Genomic DNA, 20,444 nt, shown 5'->3' on the forward strand with positions numbered 1-20,444 from the left:
TCTGTCTCTCTCTGTCCCCAAAAAAATAAATAAACGTTAAATTTCATATGGATATTCAAGGGACCCAGAATAGCCAAAAACAGGTGTTGAAAAAAGATCAAAGTTGGAGGAGTCACACTTAACTGATTTTAAAACTGACTAGAAAGCCAGAGTAATCAAGACAGTGTGGTACTGGCATTAGGACAGACATAGATCAGTGGAATTAAACCCATACATATATATTGTCAATTGATTTTCAACAAAGGTTCCAAAAACAATCTGATGAGGAAAGATCAGTCTTTTCAACCAATAGTACTGAGAAAACTGAATATTCACATGCAAAAGAATAAAGTTGGACCCATACTTCATACGATCTTCAAAAATTAATTCAAGGGGCACCCGGGTAGCTCAGTCGGGTAAGCACCCGACTCTAGATTTTAACTCAGGTCATGATTTCATAGTTCCTGGCTTTGAGCCTCGCGTCAGGCTCCAAGATATCAGTATGGAGCCTGCTTGGGATTCCCTCTCTCTCCCTCCCCCTGTCCTTCCCCCACTCTCTCTCTCAAACTAAATAAAGTTTTCAAAAATTAACTCAAAATGGGTCAAAGACCTAAATGTAAGAACTAAAAACAGCAGATTCCTAGAAGAAAGCACAGGTGTAAGTCTTGGTAACCTTGGTCTGGCAACCTTGATTTCCTAGATATTACACCAAAAGCATAGACAACCAAAGAAAAAAGCTGTTAAGTTAGACTTCACCAAAATTAAAACATTGTGCTTCAAAGATCACAATTAACAATGTGAAACAACAACCCATTGAATAGGAGAAAATAATTGTAGACCATATATCTGAGAAAGAACAATTTAGAATGATAAAGAACTCAGTAATAAAAAGACATAGTGAATTAAGCAAGAGACATTTCTTCAAAAAACATAACACAAATGGCCAACAATCACATGAAAAGATGCTCAGAATCATTAAGCATCACAGAAATGCAAATCAAAATCACAGTGAGATTCCATTTCACACCCAGCAGGACAGCTAGAATCAAAAAGACATATGATAACAACTGTTGGTATGTGTGGAGGAATTAGAGTTCTTATATAATGATGGTAGGAGTGTACAATCATGCAGTCACTTTGGAAAACCATCTGGCAATTCTTCAAAAGGGTAAACATAGTTACCATATAACCCAGCAGTTCTACTCCTGAGTATATTTTTAGAAGAAATGAAAACATACAGTCATGCAAAAACGCGTAACCGAATGTTCATAGCAGCATTATTCATGATAGCCAAGAAATGGAAAAAACCCAAATGAACATCCACTGATAAATGGATAAAATGTGGTATATCCATACATGGAACTATTATTTAGCAATGAAGTGAGGTCCTGACACATGCTACGACATAGATGAGCCTTGAAAACATTCTGCTAAATGAAAGAAGTCATTCATAAAGGACGACATACTGTATGATTTCGTTTATAGGAAATGTCAAGAACTGGCAAATCTATAGAGATAGAAAGATTACTTGTTGAGTAAAGCTATAAGAGGGGTGAGTGGGATGGACAAATTTAGCAGGTGATAGCTAAAGGGTACATATTTTCTTTTAGGGTGATAAAATATTCCAAAATTCATTGTGGTTGTGGCATCACACCTCTGTGAATACACCTAAAAATAATGAGTGATACAGTCTAAATAGGTCAATTGTATGATATGTGAATTATATAACAATTCAGCTATTTAACAATTAACAAAAGGAAGAAGGTAAATAAGGGACAGAAAAACAAATTAAAATTAAATCTCCTTGTGGAGATGACACCTGGCTTTAGAATCTGCTACATAATTTATAGGCCTCTGTCCTACCTGAATGTCACTAGATAAAAACAGGAAGTCCCCAACTTACTTTTCTCTTTTTATTTTTTAATGTTTATTTATTTTTTGAGAGACAGAAACAGAGCATGAGTGGAAGAGGGGCAGAGAGAGAGGGAGACACAGAATCTGAAGCACAGGCTCTGAGCCGTCAGCACAGAGCCCGATGCGGGGCTCAAATCCACAAACCGTGAGACATGACCCAAGCAGAAGTCAGATGCCTAACCAACTGAGACACCCAGGCACCCCTTGGAAGTCTCCAACTGAAACTGAGCTGTGTGGGGTGCATGGGTGGTTCAGTCAGTTAAGCGTCCAACTTTGGCTCAGGTCATGATCTTGCACCCTGTAAGTTCAAGACCTGACTCTGGCTCTGTGCTGACAGCTCAGAGCCTGGAGCCTGCCTCAGATTCTGCATCTCCTTCTCTCTCTGCCCCTCCCCCACTCATACTCTGTCTGTCTGTCTCTCTCTCTCTCAAAAGTATATAAACATTAAAAATTTTTTAAAACATAAATTGAGCTGTGGACTTCCAAATATGATTGTAAACTTTAATTAAGATTGCTTCATTTCCCAATATCCATTTTGAAATTCCCATGCAAATACAAAAAGATAAAAAGCTTCCATAGGACAGGAAACCAGGAAACATAGTCAACTCTCTACCAAATAAAAGTTACATTTTCTACTACAACTTTTTTCTAAATAAAGCATGGAGGCAGAATATAGGGTCAAAGGTCAGGATGAGTCATATACCACCATCCCCACCGAACCACAATATGAGAGAGAGAAGGAAGTGAATTGGACTTTTCTTTCAAAAGCACACTCTATGGAGAGAGTGGAGCACATGTTGGAGGCTGGAACTCAGGAGAATGTTACCAATATTCAAAACAAGCAAAAATGACATGGAATGGACCCAAGTGTGTGTACTTGAGACTTAAGGGGGAAAAGAGAGAAAGGAATCAGTACTGGTGTTTCTAGCTGAAGAAATGTGAAAGAGGAAAACGAGAAGCAAAGATTTAGGAGTTAAAAAGTTAACAACAGATTGGAATAAGCTGAACTTGTTAGGACTAACACAGAGAAGTGTAAATGACTGGTTGGATATATAGATCTAAAGCTCGAGAGATATGGATGAGAGATACAAAGTAAAGAATCAACAGCATCAAGGCAAAACAGCCCATGGAGTGTCTATGGAGACAAGAGAGAAGAATTTAGAAGAGATGAATGGAAGAGAAACGAAAAATAAAGCTGAGAAGTAGTTGGAAAGGCAGGAAGAAAATCCGAGTTTTGCAAAGGAAGAAAATGAAAATACTACAACAGGATGGATATGCTTAGTGTCAAAGACTGCCAAAGGAAAGGGCCACTATATTTAGCAATTAAAATATACATCTTTATCAAAAACAACTGGAGTTCAACCCACCAAACCAATACAGGACTGAAAATATGAATGCCAAATTGTTGATGAGGATTATGCCCACTCAGGAGAGAGGTGTCAAGAGGGAAAGGAGAACATATATTCCAAATTTATTCTCCATACTTCTATATTGCTAAAGTCTTGAAAATGAAAATATGTTCAATGCACTATGTAATAAAATATTATTCTAGACAATTTAATCAGTAGTTTTAGATATAAGTCAGTTGGAAAATTATTCTAAAACATCACTACCTAAGTCATTTATTAATTGATATTAACCAGGCAAAATAAGAGAAAGTCTACACTATTGCTGCCTGCTTCTATGTCAAAACTACAACCTGAATAGGGGCACCCAGGTGGCTCAGTCGGGTAAGTGGCCAACTCTTGATTTTGGCTCAGGTCATGATCTCATGGTTTGTGAATTCTAGCCCCATGTGGGTGTGTGCTCTGAGCACAGGGCCTGCTTGAGATTCTCTCTCCTTCTCTCTGTCCCTTCCCCACTCATGCATGCATGCTGTCTCTCAAAATAAATAAATAAACTTAAAAAAAAAAGAAACTACAATCTGAACCTTTTGTTCACCTTTGATTATACCTTTTGTTCACCTCATCAAACTTTAGCAGTTACTCAAGAAAAATAAATAAATGGAAAAGCCCAAATAATTATCGTATTATGCAAGGGAAAAGGGGAAAGTTAGATGTATAATTTCTGGAAGAGATATATTTTCAACCAAGTCTTTTTGCTACTTATTTGGCACCTTAAACACGTGCACATATTTATCCTTGAATGTTAATGAATTTGATATACTAAATCCTTAAGACTTTTTTCAAGAATTTAAAAATATTCTTCAATTTAAAGTACCCCGGGAGTGGATGTGTGTTCATGTTTGTATGCTCAAACACACACTAAAACTAGTAACACTGTTTTGCACATAGTGAGGACAGGACACATGCAATTAAGTGAAAAATTAGATGCCGTTAAGTTCTTGTAAAGAGGAAGCACCTTGTGTTTAATAAAACAGAAAAATAAAATATCTTGAAAACAAACAAAAAAAGATCAAAAAAAAATTTTTGTATTATTATAGTAAGAAAGTTTAATGAACATTCATAAGTAACACACTTAGGACCTGAGCACTATTGATTTGGATTATAAAAATACAACCAGGAAGAAGGGCTGGAAGGATGGTCCTTCTAATAGGATTATGTCCATGGTTCTTCTCAGATCCAACAGTTTCCTATCACATAAGAATGAAACACTAATGTTATCAGATCTTCTGATACCTCAAAAGAAAAACAAATTCCATGCTGTAAGTACGCAATTGTAAAGTTTTTTTAAATGTTCGCTACCAATTCTCTGTTTTAAAACCAATGTGGTCCAAACAAAGTGAGCCTTTTGGGATCACCAGTTTGAATCACCCTGTTTAATCTGTTCTTGCCCAGTGATTTAAATGCAAATTTAAAACATAACGACTCATTTCCCTGTTCTCAAAGATTTCCTACTTACTCCATCCTAATCTTTGGCCTGTGCTCAGTACCATTGCTAAGGGTTGATAATGGAGAAACAAAAAGATGTTGTCATAACAATAATCATACTGATTTTGGTAAAAAAACAAAACAAAACAAAAAACCCACAATTTCTGAACCAAAGCATTAATCAGGTTTGATATGTGTTATGGACTAATTGTAACCCCCTCAAGTTTATATGAAGTCCTAACCTTCAGGTGACTCTGTTTAGAAATAAGGCCTTTAGGGAAGTAATAAAGGCTAAATGAGGTTACCACAGTAGGGCCCCTCATCCTATAGGACTGGCATCCCTATAAGAGGAGGAAAAGACACTCTGTCTTCCAACCCCCAATTCTTCCAATAATACTCCCATCCCATCCCCCCATAATGCCCGTCCCCCTACATGAGAGGTGGCCATTTACAAGCCAAGAAGAGGCCTCACCAGAAACTAACCCTGACACCTTGACCTTGGACTTCTAGGCTCTAGAACTGTAAGAAAATAAATTATCTGTTGTTTGAGCCACCAGTCTGTGGTATTTTATTATAGTGGCCTAAACAGACTGACCTATGGCTTCAGTTTATTCCAACAAAGCCTTTATTCCATCAACATACAAAATTTAAAAATAGGTTATAGTTAGATGCTTGTTATGAATTGAATATGTATGCAGAATATATTATTAATCCTACAAAACAAAATATCAACTTATGGAAATTTAATCAACAAATAGTCAATTATGAGAATCAGTGTTTGCTCGAGAAACACCCAACGTCTTTCATTAAACGCCTTGGAGAAACAGCTTGGAACACAGCATAGGAATAACTTTACCAATTCCAAATAATAATTACCTGACAAGGCTATTAATCACAGTGCAAACACCATTCTATTAACCACTCACAAGAGCATCTTAAAGATTACATAATAGGCTCATTTATTTAACTATATCAGCAAGTATTGCTAAATAAACTATAATAGAGAAGGAATTTCTAAATAAGGCAGTCTTTTACCTTCATAGTTGACAGCTTGCAATTAGGTGGGAATAAGTATCTAGTAAAACAATCAAAATGATCTTTTTAATCTGTAAGAATCCTCTAGTGAGATTTAGAGTAATAATATACTAAAGTCATTAAGGAATGACTCAAAGCCAAAACCAAGGGAAATAGAAAATTCGAATAAAAAGATTATAGCTGATAGAGTTAGCAATAATACCAGGGCCCATAATTTTGCTGCTTTTAACTACCATACTTCCTTTGCCACAACTCAAAAAACAATTTTGAGAGGAAATGTTAATAGAAAAACCAAAGGTAAAGGAAGACGATGGTAATTTCTGAGAATGTGCCAGGAAACCAAAACAAAAATTAAACTGAAGTGCAAAATTCAAACCCAAATCAACCTCAAAACCTCTTTTAGTAATATTCTCTCTGGTTTCCTACATAGTTATGAATAAAATCATGAAGAAAAAAAATAACTCAATAGTAAGAGTTCATATGTAAAAATACAAAATGCTTTTCTTCAATTAAACTGAATGTGTTCCATACACACAATCTAAAGCATCTTTAATGAATCAAGATACCTGAGTATTTGTATCTCATTTTGATGTCTACACTGGAAGGATAAAATGCTAGATGATTATTCACATCCTTCAACAAGAATTAAATATACTGGGTCTGATACTTCTCATACAATGGGTGTTTTAAAAAAATCCGTATCACTAAAAAGACAATATGCATAAAAGCAAGGTTTATATTCAAAGGTAGATTATACTACCAATCAAGAAAGACTGGCACAGAATTCAGAGACCCAGGTTCTAAATCCTTCTCAGTAACTAGCTTTATGTCATGAGGTAAACAATTCCCAGGGCCTCCTTCTCATCTATAAAACAAGGAAGTTAGACTACATGATCTCTGAAGCTGCTTCAGTTATAATATTCCAAAAATGGCAGGAAAAGCAATACCGGAACACATATACCATTAAAAGTGGGACTCTTTGGAATGATATCAAACAGAGTAAAAAAGGAAAATCCCCCAATACTTTGGAAGTCTATTTCTTATCTACATAACCTTAAAAGTTTACAGTTCTGGTCAAATAAAATATTTGAGAAAATATTGAGAAAATAAAATATTTGAGTAGATTTACTGAAATCTAATCTGCTATTTATTCTTCAGTGATATTTAAGCTGAGGAAGTAATCTGAGTAGAAAAAAATGTCACATTCCTAATTACTCTTTAAATATATATATATTTAATATATATATATATATATATATATATATATATATATATATCCAAGAAGGAATATATATATGTGGGGGGGGGGGGCTTCCTGTCCAAATGGGACTTTCTAGACATCAATCCCAGTGCTAGAAACTCCTTCAGTACTTCTGCTGGCTTGCCTATCTAGGACTCTGCATGTTGATCTATTCACATACTGAACTTTGAGTGGGATCTCCTACTTAGTCTTGAAAACCATAGATATCTCCTTCTCTACCACTCCATCTGACATAACATTAAACATCATCTGCATATTGTCACCAAAGCATTACTTCAATCTGTCCCTTCCTCTGAATCTCTACAATTTCCTTGGTTTGGACTTTCACCCCAGAGACTTTGGTCTCACCCAAAGACCTCTTAACTGGTCTTCCTGCCTTTAGTCTTCCCACTTCTACTCCACCTTTTACATCACTATCTGAGTAATGCTTCTAAAATAGGAGTACAAAGTTATCAGTATCCTGTTCAAATCTCCTTTGTGGTTCTCCCTAAATGCAGAACTGAAGTCAAACTTCTAAAATAGCATACAATGTTCTTCTTAGTTACCTATGCTCTACCTCTTTCTAAAGCCTCATCCCTGCCATTCTCTGCCTCATATATTCATCTTGTATTGACAAATCGCTTGGGGTTTCTTTCCATTTATCATGCTGTTTCTCTTCTATACCATGCCTACAATTGTTTACTGTGCATGCTTGGTCTTTCCTCTTTATCTGCCCAGCTTCAAAATTCACTTGAGGGATCAGACTCCATGGTGGCCTCTGCACACCTGTATCACTGCTCTTAGACATAATATTGAAATTATCAATGTGTCAGCTTTTCTAGGAAAATAAACTGTTCCTCAAGAGAAAGGATCATGCCAAATTCATTATTATGCCCACAGCATGTAATCTAGCATCTGGCACACAGTAGCTAGTCAGTAAATTCTTGTTAAACTGAATAAAATTTGGCCTCTAAATGCCTTATTGGGATTTATGACAAAAACAAATCGCTGATCTACTGGAACGGATTGCCTGGTGTTCCTCAATGGTATTTCCTAATTCTCAATCCTTTTCCTCCCTGTATTATATGGTTCTTGCCATTCTTTGGTTATTTTACATATAAGCCTGGTCCAACTCTGAGTTGAACTTCATATTTATATTATGTAACCAATGTCGACAAAGCAACAGTGACCCTATCCTCACCCAGTCCCCTAGTTCTTCCAGGATTAACACTAACAGAAGAAATTCATTTGGCAGATTTATGAAAACAATTACCAAATGCCCTCAGAGGTCCTTCTAACACTGCAAGATGTCAGCATGGACTAGCTGAATAGCAATTCTACTTTCCATATAGTTTTTGTCCTCTGATTTCAGATCTTATCTTCAATACTTATAGAGCTGTCCAGTCATAGTTCATGGGAATTACAGTATTGTAGCCCATCAATAACCTAAGCCATCTTTCTGGTAAATAGATTCAATTCCTCCTTAGTCAGTTGGTCAGCGTGGTATTGCTTATCATGACCCTTTTACGCTCTACAGGAAGGGTTGTCTCATGCAGTATTAAAACTCGTCTGATCAGAAGTTCAATCCCATTAAATGATAAGGGAAAACTGCTCACTAGTTCCCAAATTAAAGAGCTATGATTAAGAGTCATCTCTGGCTCTCATAATTTAACTGAACAACAGCAGTGAAAGCTTTCTGTTCAGAAATGATAAAGATTTTAACTTGAAAGAAAATTCCAAGTACATTGCTCTTGTTGTCAGAATTGAGGAATCGGGAAAAAGAAACAAGAGAAATGAGAAATGCTTTATTAATGCACAACAGAAGTTTCTAGCCCAAAATTTCTGAGCCAGCAAAACATGTATATTCTGAATTTACTACGAAGGTGGCATAAATACAAGTTTGCATTTGGTTCTATCAAAAACGGTTAGGGATGAACAGCATCACTGTACTTAAAAAAGGAGGAAAATTTTACCGGGTTGGGTAAATTTCAATGGTCAATCATAACGCTATTCATTTCTTATTAAGAATGCTTAGGGGCGCCTGGGTGGCGCAGTTGGTTAAGCGTCTGACTTCAGCCAGGTCACGATCTCACGGTCCGTGAGTTCGAGCCCCGCGTCAGGCTCTGGGCTGATGGCTCAGAGCCTGGAGCCTGTTTCCAATTCTGTGTCTCCCTCTCTCTCTGCCCCTCCCCCGTTCATGCTCTGTCTCTCTCTGTCCCCAAAATAAATAAACGTTGAAAAAAAAAAAATTAAAAAAAAAAAAAAGAATGCTTAAAAAAAAAAAAAAAGGTTTCCTTAAAGCACAGCTGGTCTTCAAAGGTGAATCATGTCTTTCTGTCAGCTCCCACCCATACCTTGCCACCAAGTTCAAGGCATTATCTGTGTTTATTCAGGTATTCTCAACTTCTTACCATTATTTTACCTATAATTAGCCAACTAGAGAACTTCTATATATTTTTTGTATGATCAAGTTAAATACTGCATTTATGCAGAAACCGCCTGTAACATGCTGGTGGCATCATACCCCCCTATCCTTCTAGTGCTGATATCACAGTCAGTTCTTCCTCTTTTTGCATTTGTTAATGTTTATGTATTTCTATAAAAATATAACATACCTTAAGGATTTTTTAAATTGTTTACATTTCCATTTTCTTTATTAATTTCCATGGCTTGCTGACACTGATAACCCTCATGCCTATACACAAAAGAGCACATAATTGATAAATCTTGGCTAACTGAAGACTTTAGACAGCATCACACATAATGGTGAGAACATTAATTGTGAGTCTGACATGGCATGTGGTCCACGTTCCCATTTTTTATATGGCACCGGAAAAGTCATGTACATTTTCTAAAACCTCCCTTTTCTCATATATTTAAATAAGGATACTGCACAAACTTAAAAGTTCTTTCAAATAATAAAATCCTAAATTGGACCACAATTGTTCAGGCTTAAAGTACAGCTGGTTTTCTTTATTTTTTCCCCCAAGTTTATTTATTTTGAGAGAGAGAGAGAGAAAGCGTGAGCAGTGGAGGGGCAGAGAGGGAGGGCGGGGAGAGAGAGAATCCCAAGCAGGCTCCACACTGCCAAGATGGAGCCCAATGCAGGACTTGAACCATGAGATCATGACCTGAGCCTAAGTCGGTCGATTAACCAACGGAGCCACCCAGGCGCCTTAAAGCTGAAAGAAACTAGCCTGGGAAGGAATGCAAGTCCTTGAGCATTGACACTTGGAACAAGACATCTACATCTTACGTGGCCACGAATTTCTATATATTTTAATCAAGGAATTTCCAAGTTGATCTGATAGATGAAGATAGCAGGTAATTATCCCATAGTGCAGAAGAAGCTTTTTGCTAAAATTAGCAAATTGTTCAATTTTATTTAGATTTGCTTACCTACCCTTTAAATTTAAATCATCATGCAAAAGAACCATGAAGCAAGAAAGGTTGGTTATAGCAGCCCTGACTTTCGTACACTTCCAGAGACACTGCCTATCCCAAGGAAAAGGCAGAAGAATTTGCTTCTTTGACAATCTAGTTTTACTACTTCAACGGTTTTACCTTCCTTTATTTTCTCCTTCCGTACCTATACAGTTAAGCTAATTTGTAAATGTTAAACTAAAGAAACATGGAAGTTTCTTAAATTCATGACAATGATGTCTTCCCCAGCAATGAAGTATTACAGCTGCATATGCTCTGTTCAATAACAAAATGGTATGGTTAGCCCAAACAGGACACCTTGAAGGTCATAAATACTATGATAACTTTAGGACTTAAAAACAAATTACCTTGCTTTCTGCTAACCAGCGATGTGGGTCATAATTAATATCAGGACCAGATGAAAAAACCTACAGAAAAAGGAAATAGTCTATTAGAAGTAGAATTTTCTCTGAAATAACCTTACATAAATGAAATTCTTCACCATAACACATAAAAGTTTAATCCCTAAGTTTAAAGGCTTAAAAAGAAGTTCATTATCAAGTACTCAACTAATTCCAAACCACCACTTATTATGTCCATTTATGTACACGTGTATATACGTATGTACTCATTGAGAGTAAATATTTGGCTCAAATATAGAGGCACATATCAACTCTCAAGTGTTATCATTGCTAGAATCGTTAGAGGCTGATTCCATGGACTTCTGTCAGGCAGCTTCAATCAAACCAGTTTTTCATTTTTTTGTTTGTTTCTTTTCCTCAGTCTTGTTCCACATAATATATTTCACAGTTGGTTAGATGTAATTACATGGAAACTTAATTCTTTGTCTCTTTTATCCTTCTTTAATTTTATACTGTGAGGGCCATTTTGTCTCATTAATGGTTGGGTAGAATTGACAGCAACTAATCAACATGATTTTGTGCAAATGTTGCTTTACATTTCATGATGGTAACAAAATCCTACAATAAATAGGTTCTATATACCAGCTGCCTTGATTTCCTTCACACCAACTCATTTATAAAATCCATTGCCATCTGGTTCTGCCTTATTACTAATAAAATGATGTTCAAAGGCTGTCAATGACTTTATGATTCTAAACACAAATTTTTTTTTCAGTTCCTACTTGCCTTGAAACAGGTGCTACCTATGATATTTTTACAGGACTCCTTCCTAGAAATGTTGTGTAAAAATATCCTATCCCTCTGCAAGATGTCTATTCCTATTCTCAAATACTTCCATACTTCCTGATGTGTGTGCACATCACTCCCCTAAGGAATATCATTAGGTGATTCATTTAGACACATGAAGAATGTATAATGATGCTGACCATATGCCATAAACAAACATGTTGTATTCTTAGCTCCCACTTTTCTCTCCTCCACTTTCCTTACCATCCAAATCTCACCCAACTCACAGACCGCCTTTCCTTCAGTCAAATTCTGCCTATTCTAGCTTGTGGTGTTTTCTTCCTCTTTGAACTCTGCTATTTGCAAGCATCCATTTCTCACTGATTATGATGTTTTCATTATTATTTTCCATTTATCTGTGTCACAGTTTCAATTAAATCTTCAGTGACCTAAGATCTAGTGCTAAAAATTAAAGTTTAAAATAATTTGACAGGAGTACAAATAATATTCTCATTTTGTGATTTTTTACAAATTTATATATAGTGTTTAAGAAACAGCCTGTCCACTTACAAGTGATGTGACTTAATTTCTCTAAGCTGCAGGTTATCATCTATAAAGTAGGCAAACTGCCTCATAAGGTCAAGGTACAAATTAAATAAAATGAGGACTGGCACAGTATCTGGCACAGAGAACATCATTATTACTACTAACTGCATATAAAGATGTCATCATCAGAAAATAGACTTCCAGTGCGATGGTAACAAGAACACTACAACAATTTGTCATAAACAGATGAATAAAAAAAAAGAATATATACATAAATAGACAAATATATATGAATATATGACAAAAAGGGCACTACATAATAATGACAGCTAGCATTATTTGAGTATTTACTAAGTGCAAAATATTCCACTCCATAATATGCACCTCATATATCTTATTTTACTTTATCCTCAAAATAAGCTAACTTATAAATGGGACATGAATTCTTAAAGAGAAATTACCTAAGTTGTCCAAGGTCACACATTAGCAATTTAGAGAGATGTAATTTGAACCTACATCTGTCTTGATCCAAAGCCTATCCTCTTTATGCTCTCCAAAGAGTGCATACTCAGAATAAGTGTTATAAGAAAAGCTCTTCAATCATCGACGATTGGTTTGTGAAAATGATGTGACTTTAATTCAGGCAATGCCTAACTCAAATTCAAACAATTTCCTAATTGTTTTATAACAGTGGTGGCTTATTAAGTGTCCATCCTTAAGTTTTCTAATATTATATGCATTTACTAAAGTGGGATAAGTAATAAATAGGGTGGCTAGAAAAAAGGTAATTAGAAATAATACCAACACTCCCAAGTACTTTTCTCAGGCTCATTTGTTACATATCTATTATCCAATTCATATCATAGCTGTCACTACATAAAATGGCTTAAAAATTTCATCCACAATATTTCAAAAACAAATGACAAAGAATAATTGGAATTATTCCATTTTTTTAAAACATTTTATAAGGACCACCACTCTCCCTTAGATCTCTGAACTGTAAGGCAAAGAATTTTATTTTAACAACACCTTGGGTAGTTTATTTGAGGAGAACAAATGTTATATTCTTGGGTATTCATTTTCCCCCCAAGTTTATAGGACGGTAACAACAGAAATTATTAATGGAAAGAGACCCACAATGAAAAAAACTGTGCTCTTAAAAAAAAAAAAAACAAAATAAATAAAACTTAATATAATTTCCATTCTTTTAGATTTACTTTCTACCCATCACTTGGATTGAATTAGTCTTTCTCTAGGGACAAAGTGTAAAGATCCATTACCACAGTCACTGCTTTCCTATTAAAGAACAGGGTGCTTTTTGGAATATGTTAGAAGGATCATTTGTGCCTCAAAAATAAATAAGAAAATATTTAAGCAATCTGCTATCTTCTCACTATGTTTTAGGCTGTAATTGCCCATAACAAGGTTCATATATCTTATAGCATGATCCAAATGATTCCATTTCTACATCTTTGATTGAAAATAAGCTGTCTTGACACAAATACTTAAATACAGAATAAATATTTCACTCTTTTTTAACTTTTTAATAAACATTTATTTATTTTTGAGAGAGAGTGAGCGGGAGAGGGACAGAGAGGGGGACAAAGGATCCAAAGTGGGTTCCGTGCTGACAGCAGACAGCCCGATGTGGGGCTTGAACTCACGAACCCCAAGACTATGACCTGAGCTGAAGTCAGACACTCAACAGACCTAGCCAACCAGGCATCTCAATATTTCACTATTAATATGTGCTCCTTTTAGATAAAATTAGAATCTTAAGGCCATACATCTTTTAAATATATTTAAATGTAACAAGTCTTAAATAAAAAAAGCAGCATTAGATAGGAAAAAGAATACACCAGCATTATAACAGGCCCTGTAACAAAACTCAAAGAGTTTTTCCTCTATAGCCAATTACTTCTCATATTTGGCTCATAGTCCTCTCAAACTGACATCTGAGCTTTTTGTTCAATGTAACTAGAAATACATACTGTAGAAATTCCATCAACTCTACCAAAATCTATCCATTGAAAAATTTCTGTTGAAGTTGAATCCTAAGATACCTTCCACTGTAAGAGTAGAATTATAGTTTTCTTTTCTTTAGAACACCACTTAAGGGAAAAAAAAAGAAAGAAAGAAAGAAAGAAAGAAAGAAAGAAAGAAAGAAAGAAAGAAAGAAAGAAAGAAAGAAAGAAAGAAAGAAAGAGGGATAAGAACAGGAAAAAGGAGGAGAAAGCAATACAAAAAGGGAAGATCATTTTATATGAGGAAAGACATGACAAAATAAAAAAGAAGAATCATCTGAAAAAGTTTTTAAATATTAGGCATAACACTGTAATTTGAGTCCCACCATATCACCACATGACATAAATACAGGGAAAACGATGGTTACATGATACGTGTTATGGTCCTACTGCATCAAAGGAACACAACACAGGGCACCTGGGTGGCTCACTATCCATCTTTGGCTCAGGTCATGATCTTACAGTTCATCGGTTCGAGCCCCCCGTCAGGCTCTGTGCTGTCAGCTCAGAGCCTGGAGCCTGCTTCAGATGCTGTGTCTCCCTCTCTCTCTCCCCCTCCCCTGCTTGTACTCTGTCTTTCTCTATCTCTCAAAAACAAACAAACGTTTAAAAAAAAAACAAAAAAAGGAACACAATACAATACAGCAGTGTACAAAGAGGTGCTTATCTTCAAGGAATTAAGAACATACATGATTAATTCTGTTTTTATTCATCATTTCCCTAGCACTATAAACTGAATAGCAATATTCCATTTTAAAGACAGAAAAACTAACTTAAGTGTAATTTGTTTAAAAAAGGAATGCAAATAGCATCATGGTTACTTGTTTAAGCTCCAGAGTTAGACTCCCAAGGTTTAAAGTCCTGGCTCTAGCATTTAACTGGATATATGGCGAGGGGCAAGTTACTTAACCTCTCCAAGCCTTGCTTTCTCAGGCCTAAAATTGATTTAATCAGAGTACCTAAAGGAAAGGGTGGCTTTAGGGGTTAAGGGAGAGAATGCACATATGTAGCTACCGAAGTACCTGTAATGTAACTAGTCCTCAATAAATATTAGCCATTAATACACTAGCAACAACAAAAATGGCCTGATAATGACAACCCAGGCCTCTTGACTCCAAGGATATTTTTTTAGTCAGAACTGCTGCCTCTCTCATAAGACATTTTCTTTTCCAGAGTGAGATAGAGGCAATTCAATGAAATAATGATACACGTTCTCTCCCACAAATGTGCAATAGATACGGTATCTCATTTTAAAAAATGCAAGATGTTATTTTGTTTCATAAAACTTTCCAGGATAAAAATGTGACTACCATGTAACCATGCATTAAAATCTTATTATAATTATATATTAGGAAACTAACTGAAAGGCACAATGAGAACTCATAATTACTTTCAATTTCTCCATCGAGTCCCTGGAGAAGGTTTTACAAGCTGCATCAATTTCTTTTCCTATGACACCAAGAATGGATTCCTGTTCAGTCTCCAGGCAAAGAAGTTGATCCTTGAGCTGCAATCTGGCCTCTTCCATCCTCCTTAAGTACTCTTCTTCATTGCTTATATGCTTTTCCTAAAACATGGATAAGAAATAAAAACAGAATTAAGTAATGGCAAGAAACGCTTGCAATACCTGTGTAGCCAACTCAAAGGAGTGTGTAAGGAACCGGAACCACATCTGACTCTGTCAGTCTCTTTACTAAAAACATTTTGCCTACTCATCAGCTGAGGTCAAGTTACAGAGAATTCAGAAGAAGGGCATTGAGGAAACTGGGTGAGTGGATACTTGGCAAAGAAAATTAAAGTAATTCTGTAACCAAAAGAAAAAGAAGTTTAAAGAAATCCTTCACATTTTAGTAACATAATGCCATTAACAGATTGGAAAGTAACAGCTGACACCACAAACGGACTTGGAGCTTTCAGTAAATATTAGCAAAACGCTAGAAAAGTAAAATATAAAATAAGATTGTTAGCATCTTCATTTCAGAAAAAAAATGTTACTACCTTATCTCATCAAAACATAGATTTTAAAAAGGCTAAGTTTTCAAATACAGTCATACTTCATAAATGCTTTGAGTCATGTAAATTTGATCAAAGCAAGACAGAGGTACTTCTCAAAAGTAAGCAAAAATATTTAATGAGAAGAGATTTCTAAGCATCATTTAGGAGATTACAAAGACTTGGGGGCCCCCTCTAGGCAAAGCAAGTCCCAATCATTACGGCTTCACAATTTCATTACTAGAAAAATTCAAGTGGTGTTGCACACACCTGAAGGAAGGTCACAAAATCACTAGAATGTAGTGTAAACAGTGGCCCAAAAAGTCATGGTGGCTGGCCAGCTTTGCTTTCACTCATTACACAGTGACCTCATCATCTTTACCTACCCTAGCAAATACGACATAAGCAAGGAGATGATGTGGCCAAAAAATCCAACTTGAAGTTAAAAGAACAAAGAGATGTGCTCAATGAAAATTCATCACAAGATGAAAAGATAGCATTTTAGCAGAATCACCCAACATTTCCTTTCAATCCAAATTACTTTTGCAAAATAAATGAAACCTTCTGCCCACAAGAAGAGAGTCCTCGCACAACCTGTCTTCTGCCCTTCTGTCCAGCATCGCCTCCCTCCTTCCCACTCTCTCTGACTGCAACTACTTGCAGCTTCTCCGACATGCCTGTGTACGTCTCCCCACCCCCATCTGATGTGTACGACTCTGCCTGAAGCTGTGCTATTTGAAAATGGGGCCAGTAGCTCAGAGGCGGCATTTATCCTGATGACTACATTCTCCTGGTCTGTAGCTCAGCTTTGTAAACTTAAGGACTGGATTTTCTTTTCTTTTTGGTACTCTGAGTGGAGCCATCTTTCAGCAATAGAGGAACATTAAGCTCACGAGAGACTAATGTACAAACTAGAATGCCACTCAATTAACTACATCAGCTTACAATAAGAACCATAACTGCCATACAGATCAGAATGTTCATGTCAGCATAACCAGTATATGTTCTCCCTGCAGACCAATCTGGATGGGAAGGCAAATTATAATCAGAATGTTGCTTAATTAATAGGAAATTGTAGCGAGGGGAGTTTGTTTTATGAAACAATTCACAAATGGTATCACGTTAATGGCAGCCTGGCGTGTCCATCTACACATCAGAGATGTACAAACCACAAAAACGAGTGTTCCATTCTCCTGGGTGGTGTTTGGATGCAGACTGCTGAAGTACATCTCCCTAACTTTCTCCTTTGTTCACATTGTTTCTGCCCTCCTACCATTCAGTTTCTCTCCCGCCTGATTGATACTGCATCTCTTTAGATACACTGATATCTTCACAGTCTTGCTTTCATCTAAGAGGCTTTCTGAAAAATTAACACCCAGGCTCTGAACAATACGTGATGACTTTCAAGCTTACTTACTACAAAGCAACCTTACTGCCAAGTCCCTGTGTGAAGGTATTTGCCTCTGTACTGTTGCTACGTACCGACCACCTACACGTCCTATCCTTCTAAGCTTATCCTCCAAGATCTAGTCTCCTTTCTTTACTGATTGCCCAATGCAGAATGTTCCCAGAGCATATTACACATGTCACAGTTTTTTAAAAATGTATCAAGCTGTAATATAATTGTTTGTGTGCAAGCCTCCCTCAATAAACTGCTAATTTGGGGAGACAACAAAACATGTTTACAATCATCTTTTAAACTCTCCAACTTTGCTGAAGAAATGATTTAATATTTTTTGAAGACTCAGATTCAACACCGGAAAGATCATTTCATCATGCAGACCTACATGTACTCAGAGGCTACTGAGGTGTGCTAGGAAGTTCTTTTTATGCATTCATAAACCTCCAGACTGCTGCTATATTCTCACTGGTGTGACATTAATAAAGAAAATACTCTATCAGGGGTTACTGAGGCACCTGGAAGACACCTGTTGATATTCTAAACCCAAGCAATTAACAATGATATTCCAACTCTTCCTTCTTTTCTCATTTCCCTCAGATCTGGCTTTCCTCTATCCACTATCACTTTTCTGTGCTCCCTATCACTTGACTCATCAATAAGAAGACAAAACTATTTCTGTATTTTGATATTCCTGAAAATGTTAACATTGTCAGAAAAGGCTCCATAAATTCAATCTCTGTAGCAAAGACTGAAAACTTCATCATCCACTTCATTATTTTTGTTGAGATAGTCCACATGCTACGTCCAACCTCCCTTTGAAGTAAAACTCACAAAACGATGAACTCACATGGACCTTTTAGATCAGTAAGTCAAATTACCTATTATTCTTTCAGGAATCCCTTCTCTGACATTTCTGACAAATGGTCATCGAAGCCCTATGTGACCAGCCCTAGATTCCAAGAATAGGATACTTGACAAAACTGTCACATCTTTCCATTAGTCTAAGTGCTGTACTTAAGAATTAAATAAAGGAACCCTGTACCCTTACTAAGTTACATTCCAGGTAAATCCATGTTCTTTTATTTAACTCAATTTCAGGCACTCCACCATATTAGTTCTCCACCCACATGCCCTCTAAGACCTTAAATCTAAAAGTTAAGTAAGCTCTTCTACTCTGTACTTAAGGAATTGTAATTTGATTTATTCACTCATTCAACAAATTTTTATGGAAGGCCTACTATGGTGAGATGTTCTCCTGAGTACTAGGGACAGAGTGAATCAGATAAGGCTCCTGTCCTCATATAACCAAAAAATAACTCCCTGAAATGTCATCCCTTTTGTTTTGCCCCATTCTTCTGGTTGGAGAACACCTATCTCAATACCAACCGTAACACCCAGTGAATTAGCTTTTTGTCCCAGCTTCAGGTTCAGAAATAGCTCTACGAATCGAACAAGCTTGGCTAATTCTGTGGGACAAGTGGGAAGCTGGTTGACATTAATCCAACCATCCTGTCTGATTTGAAGGTATATGAATTAATAAGGGGAGATGATAATATTTAGGCACGATTACGACTATTCCCTGGTTCTCTAATGAATTCAGAAGGAGCGATAACTCTACTATAAGATTAATCAAAAGCTATTATATATCTACAGAACTAAAAGTAACACAAGAGATTTTAGAGAATATTTAGAAATATGGAAGAAAAAGGTGGCTTTATGGTACAATGGATAGGGCACTGGACTTCTAGAAATATGGAAAATAGTCCAAAGTCAATGTTTCAGCATGAATGGACACAAATGTCTGGGTTGTGGGATCATAAGGAGCTTCTCTGTGGGAGGAGGAGGAGGAGGGGGAGGAGGAGGAGAAGGAGGAGGAGGAGGAGGAGAAGGAGGAGGAGGAGTAGGAGGAGGAGGAGGAGGAGGAGGAGGAGGAGAAGGAGGAGGAGGAGAAGGAGGAGGAGAAGGAGGAGGAGGAGAAGGAGGAGGAGGAGGAGAAGGAGGAGGAGGAGGAGGAGAAGGAGGAGGAGGAGAAGGAGGAGGAGGAGAAGGAGGAGGAGGAGGAGAAGGAGGAGGAGGAGGAGGAGAAGGAGGAGGAGGAGGAGGAGGAGGAGGAGGAGGAGGAGGAGAAGGAGGAAGAGAAGGAGGAGGAGGAGAAGGAGGAGAAGGAGGAGGAGGAGGAGAAGAAGGAGGAGGAGGAGGAGGAGAAGGAGGAGGAGGAGGAGGAGGAGAAGAAGAAGGAGGAGAAGGAGGAGGAGGAGGAGGAGGAGGAGAAGGAGGAGGAGGAGAAGGAGGAGGAGAAGGAGGAGGAGGAGGAGGAGAAGGAGGAGGAGGAGGAGGAGGAGGAGGAGGAGGAGGAGGAGAGAACACCATAATAGCCTAAACTTTTAGGGGCTATCCATCTATACTGGATATGTACCCTGTGCACGTAAAATCTGCTCCTGGCAGATTTCAGTCAAAAAGTACACTAATTACACCCTAGCAAGGTACCGTTCCACTGTCAAAATAGCAAATATTTTATGAGGTTTCCATTTCAGGATAGGAAGGGATTACACCGTTAACATTTGTGTCTAAAGTAAGTTAAAAAAAATACTGCTCACGATCTCATCAAACACACACACACACACACACACAATGTTGACTGGCTTGATCAATGGAGCTATAAATTCAAAGGATACGAAATGTTCTCTGATTATATATTTATGTTACCACATGCTCTTCACAACTCAGAACATTCACTTTCCCAAAGGCTGTAAAGATTACAAGTAGACACAATCTTAATGGAAATATAACTATAGTAAAACTAGAGCATGTCCAATATGTTATATCCTTGGCAAAAATTTTGAGATTCCTTCAATGTCTTAAGAGTTCCAGAAAAGCCATGTTATTTCCAATACGGTTGTTACATGACAT

At 36.9% G+C, this 20,444-nt stretch overlaps 1 protein-coding gene across 4 annotated transcripts in view; it reads right to left on the bottom strand.

Moving 5' to 3' along the window:
• The window catches only part of CEP128 (centrosomal protein 128), a 394,462-nt gene that overhangs the window by 220,000 nt on the left and 154,018 nt on the right, over positions 1 to 20,444 (bottom strand). For all 4 annotated transcript variants that reach the window (XM_043556773.1, XM_043556771.1, XM_043556772.1 and 1 more), the window contains exons 17-18: positions 15,531 to 15,707; positions 10,791 to 10,850 (exon numbers count right to left, since the gene is read on the bottom strand). In XM_043556773.1, the coding sequence (XP_043412708.1) occupies positions 10,791 to 10,850; positions 15,531 to 15,707 (237 nt within the window). The remainder of the gene's footprint in view (positions 1 to 10,790; positions 10,851 to 15,530; positions 15,708 to 20,444) is intronic.

The sequence above is a fragment of the Prionailurus bengalensis genome, chromosome B3, assembly GCF_016509475.1.
Source record: "Prionailurus bengalensis isolate Pbe53 chromosome B3, Fcat_Pben_1.1_paternal_pri, whole genome shotgun sequence".
In the NCBI taxonomy this organism is placed as follows: domain Eukaryota; kingdom Metazoa; phylum Chordata; class Mammalia; order Carnivora; family Felidae; genus Prionailurus; species Prionailurus bengalensis.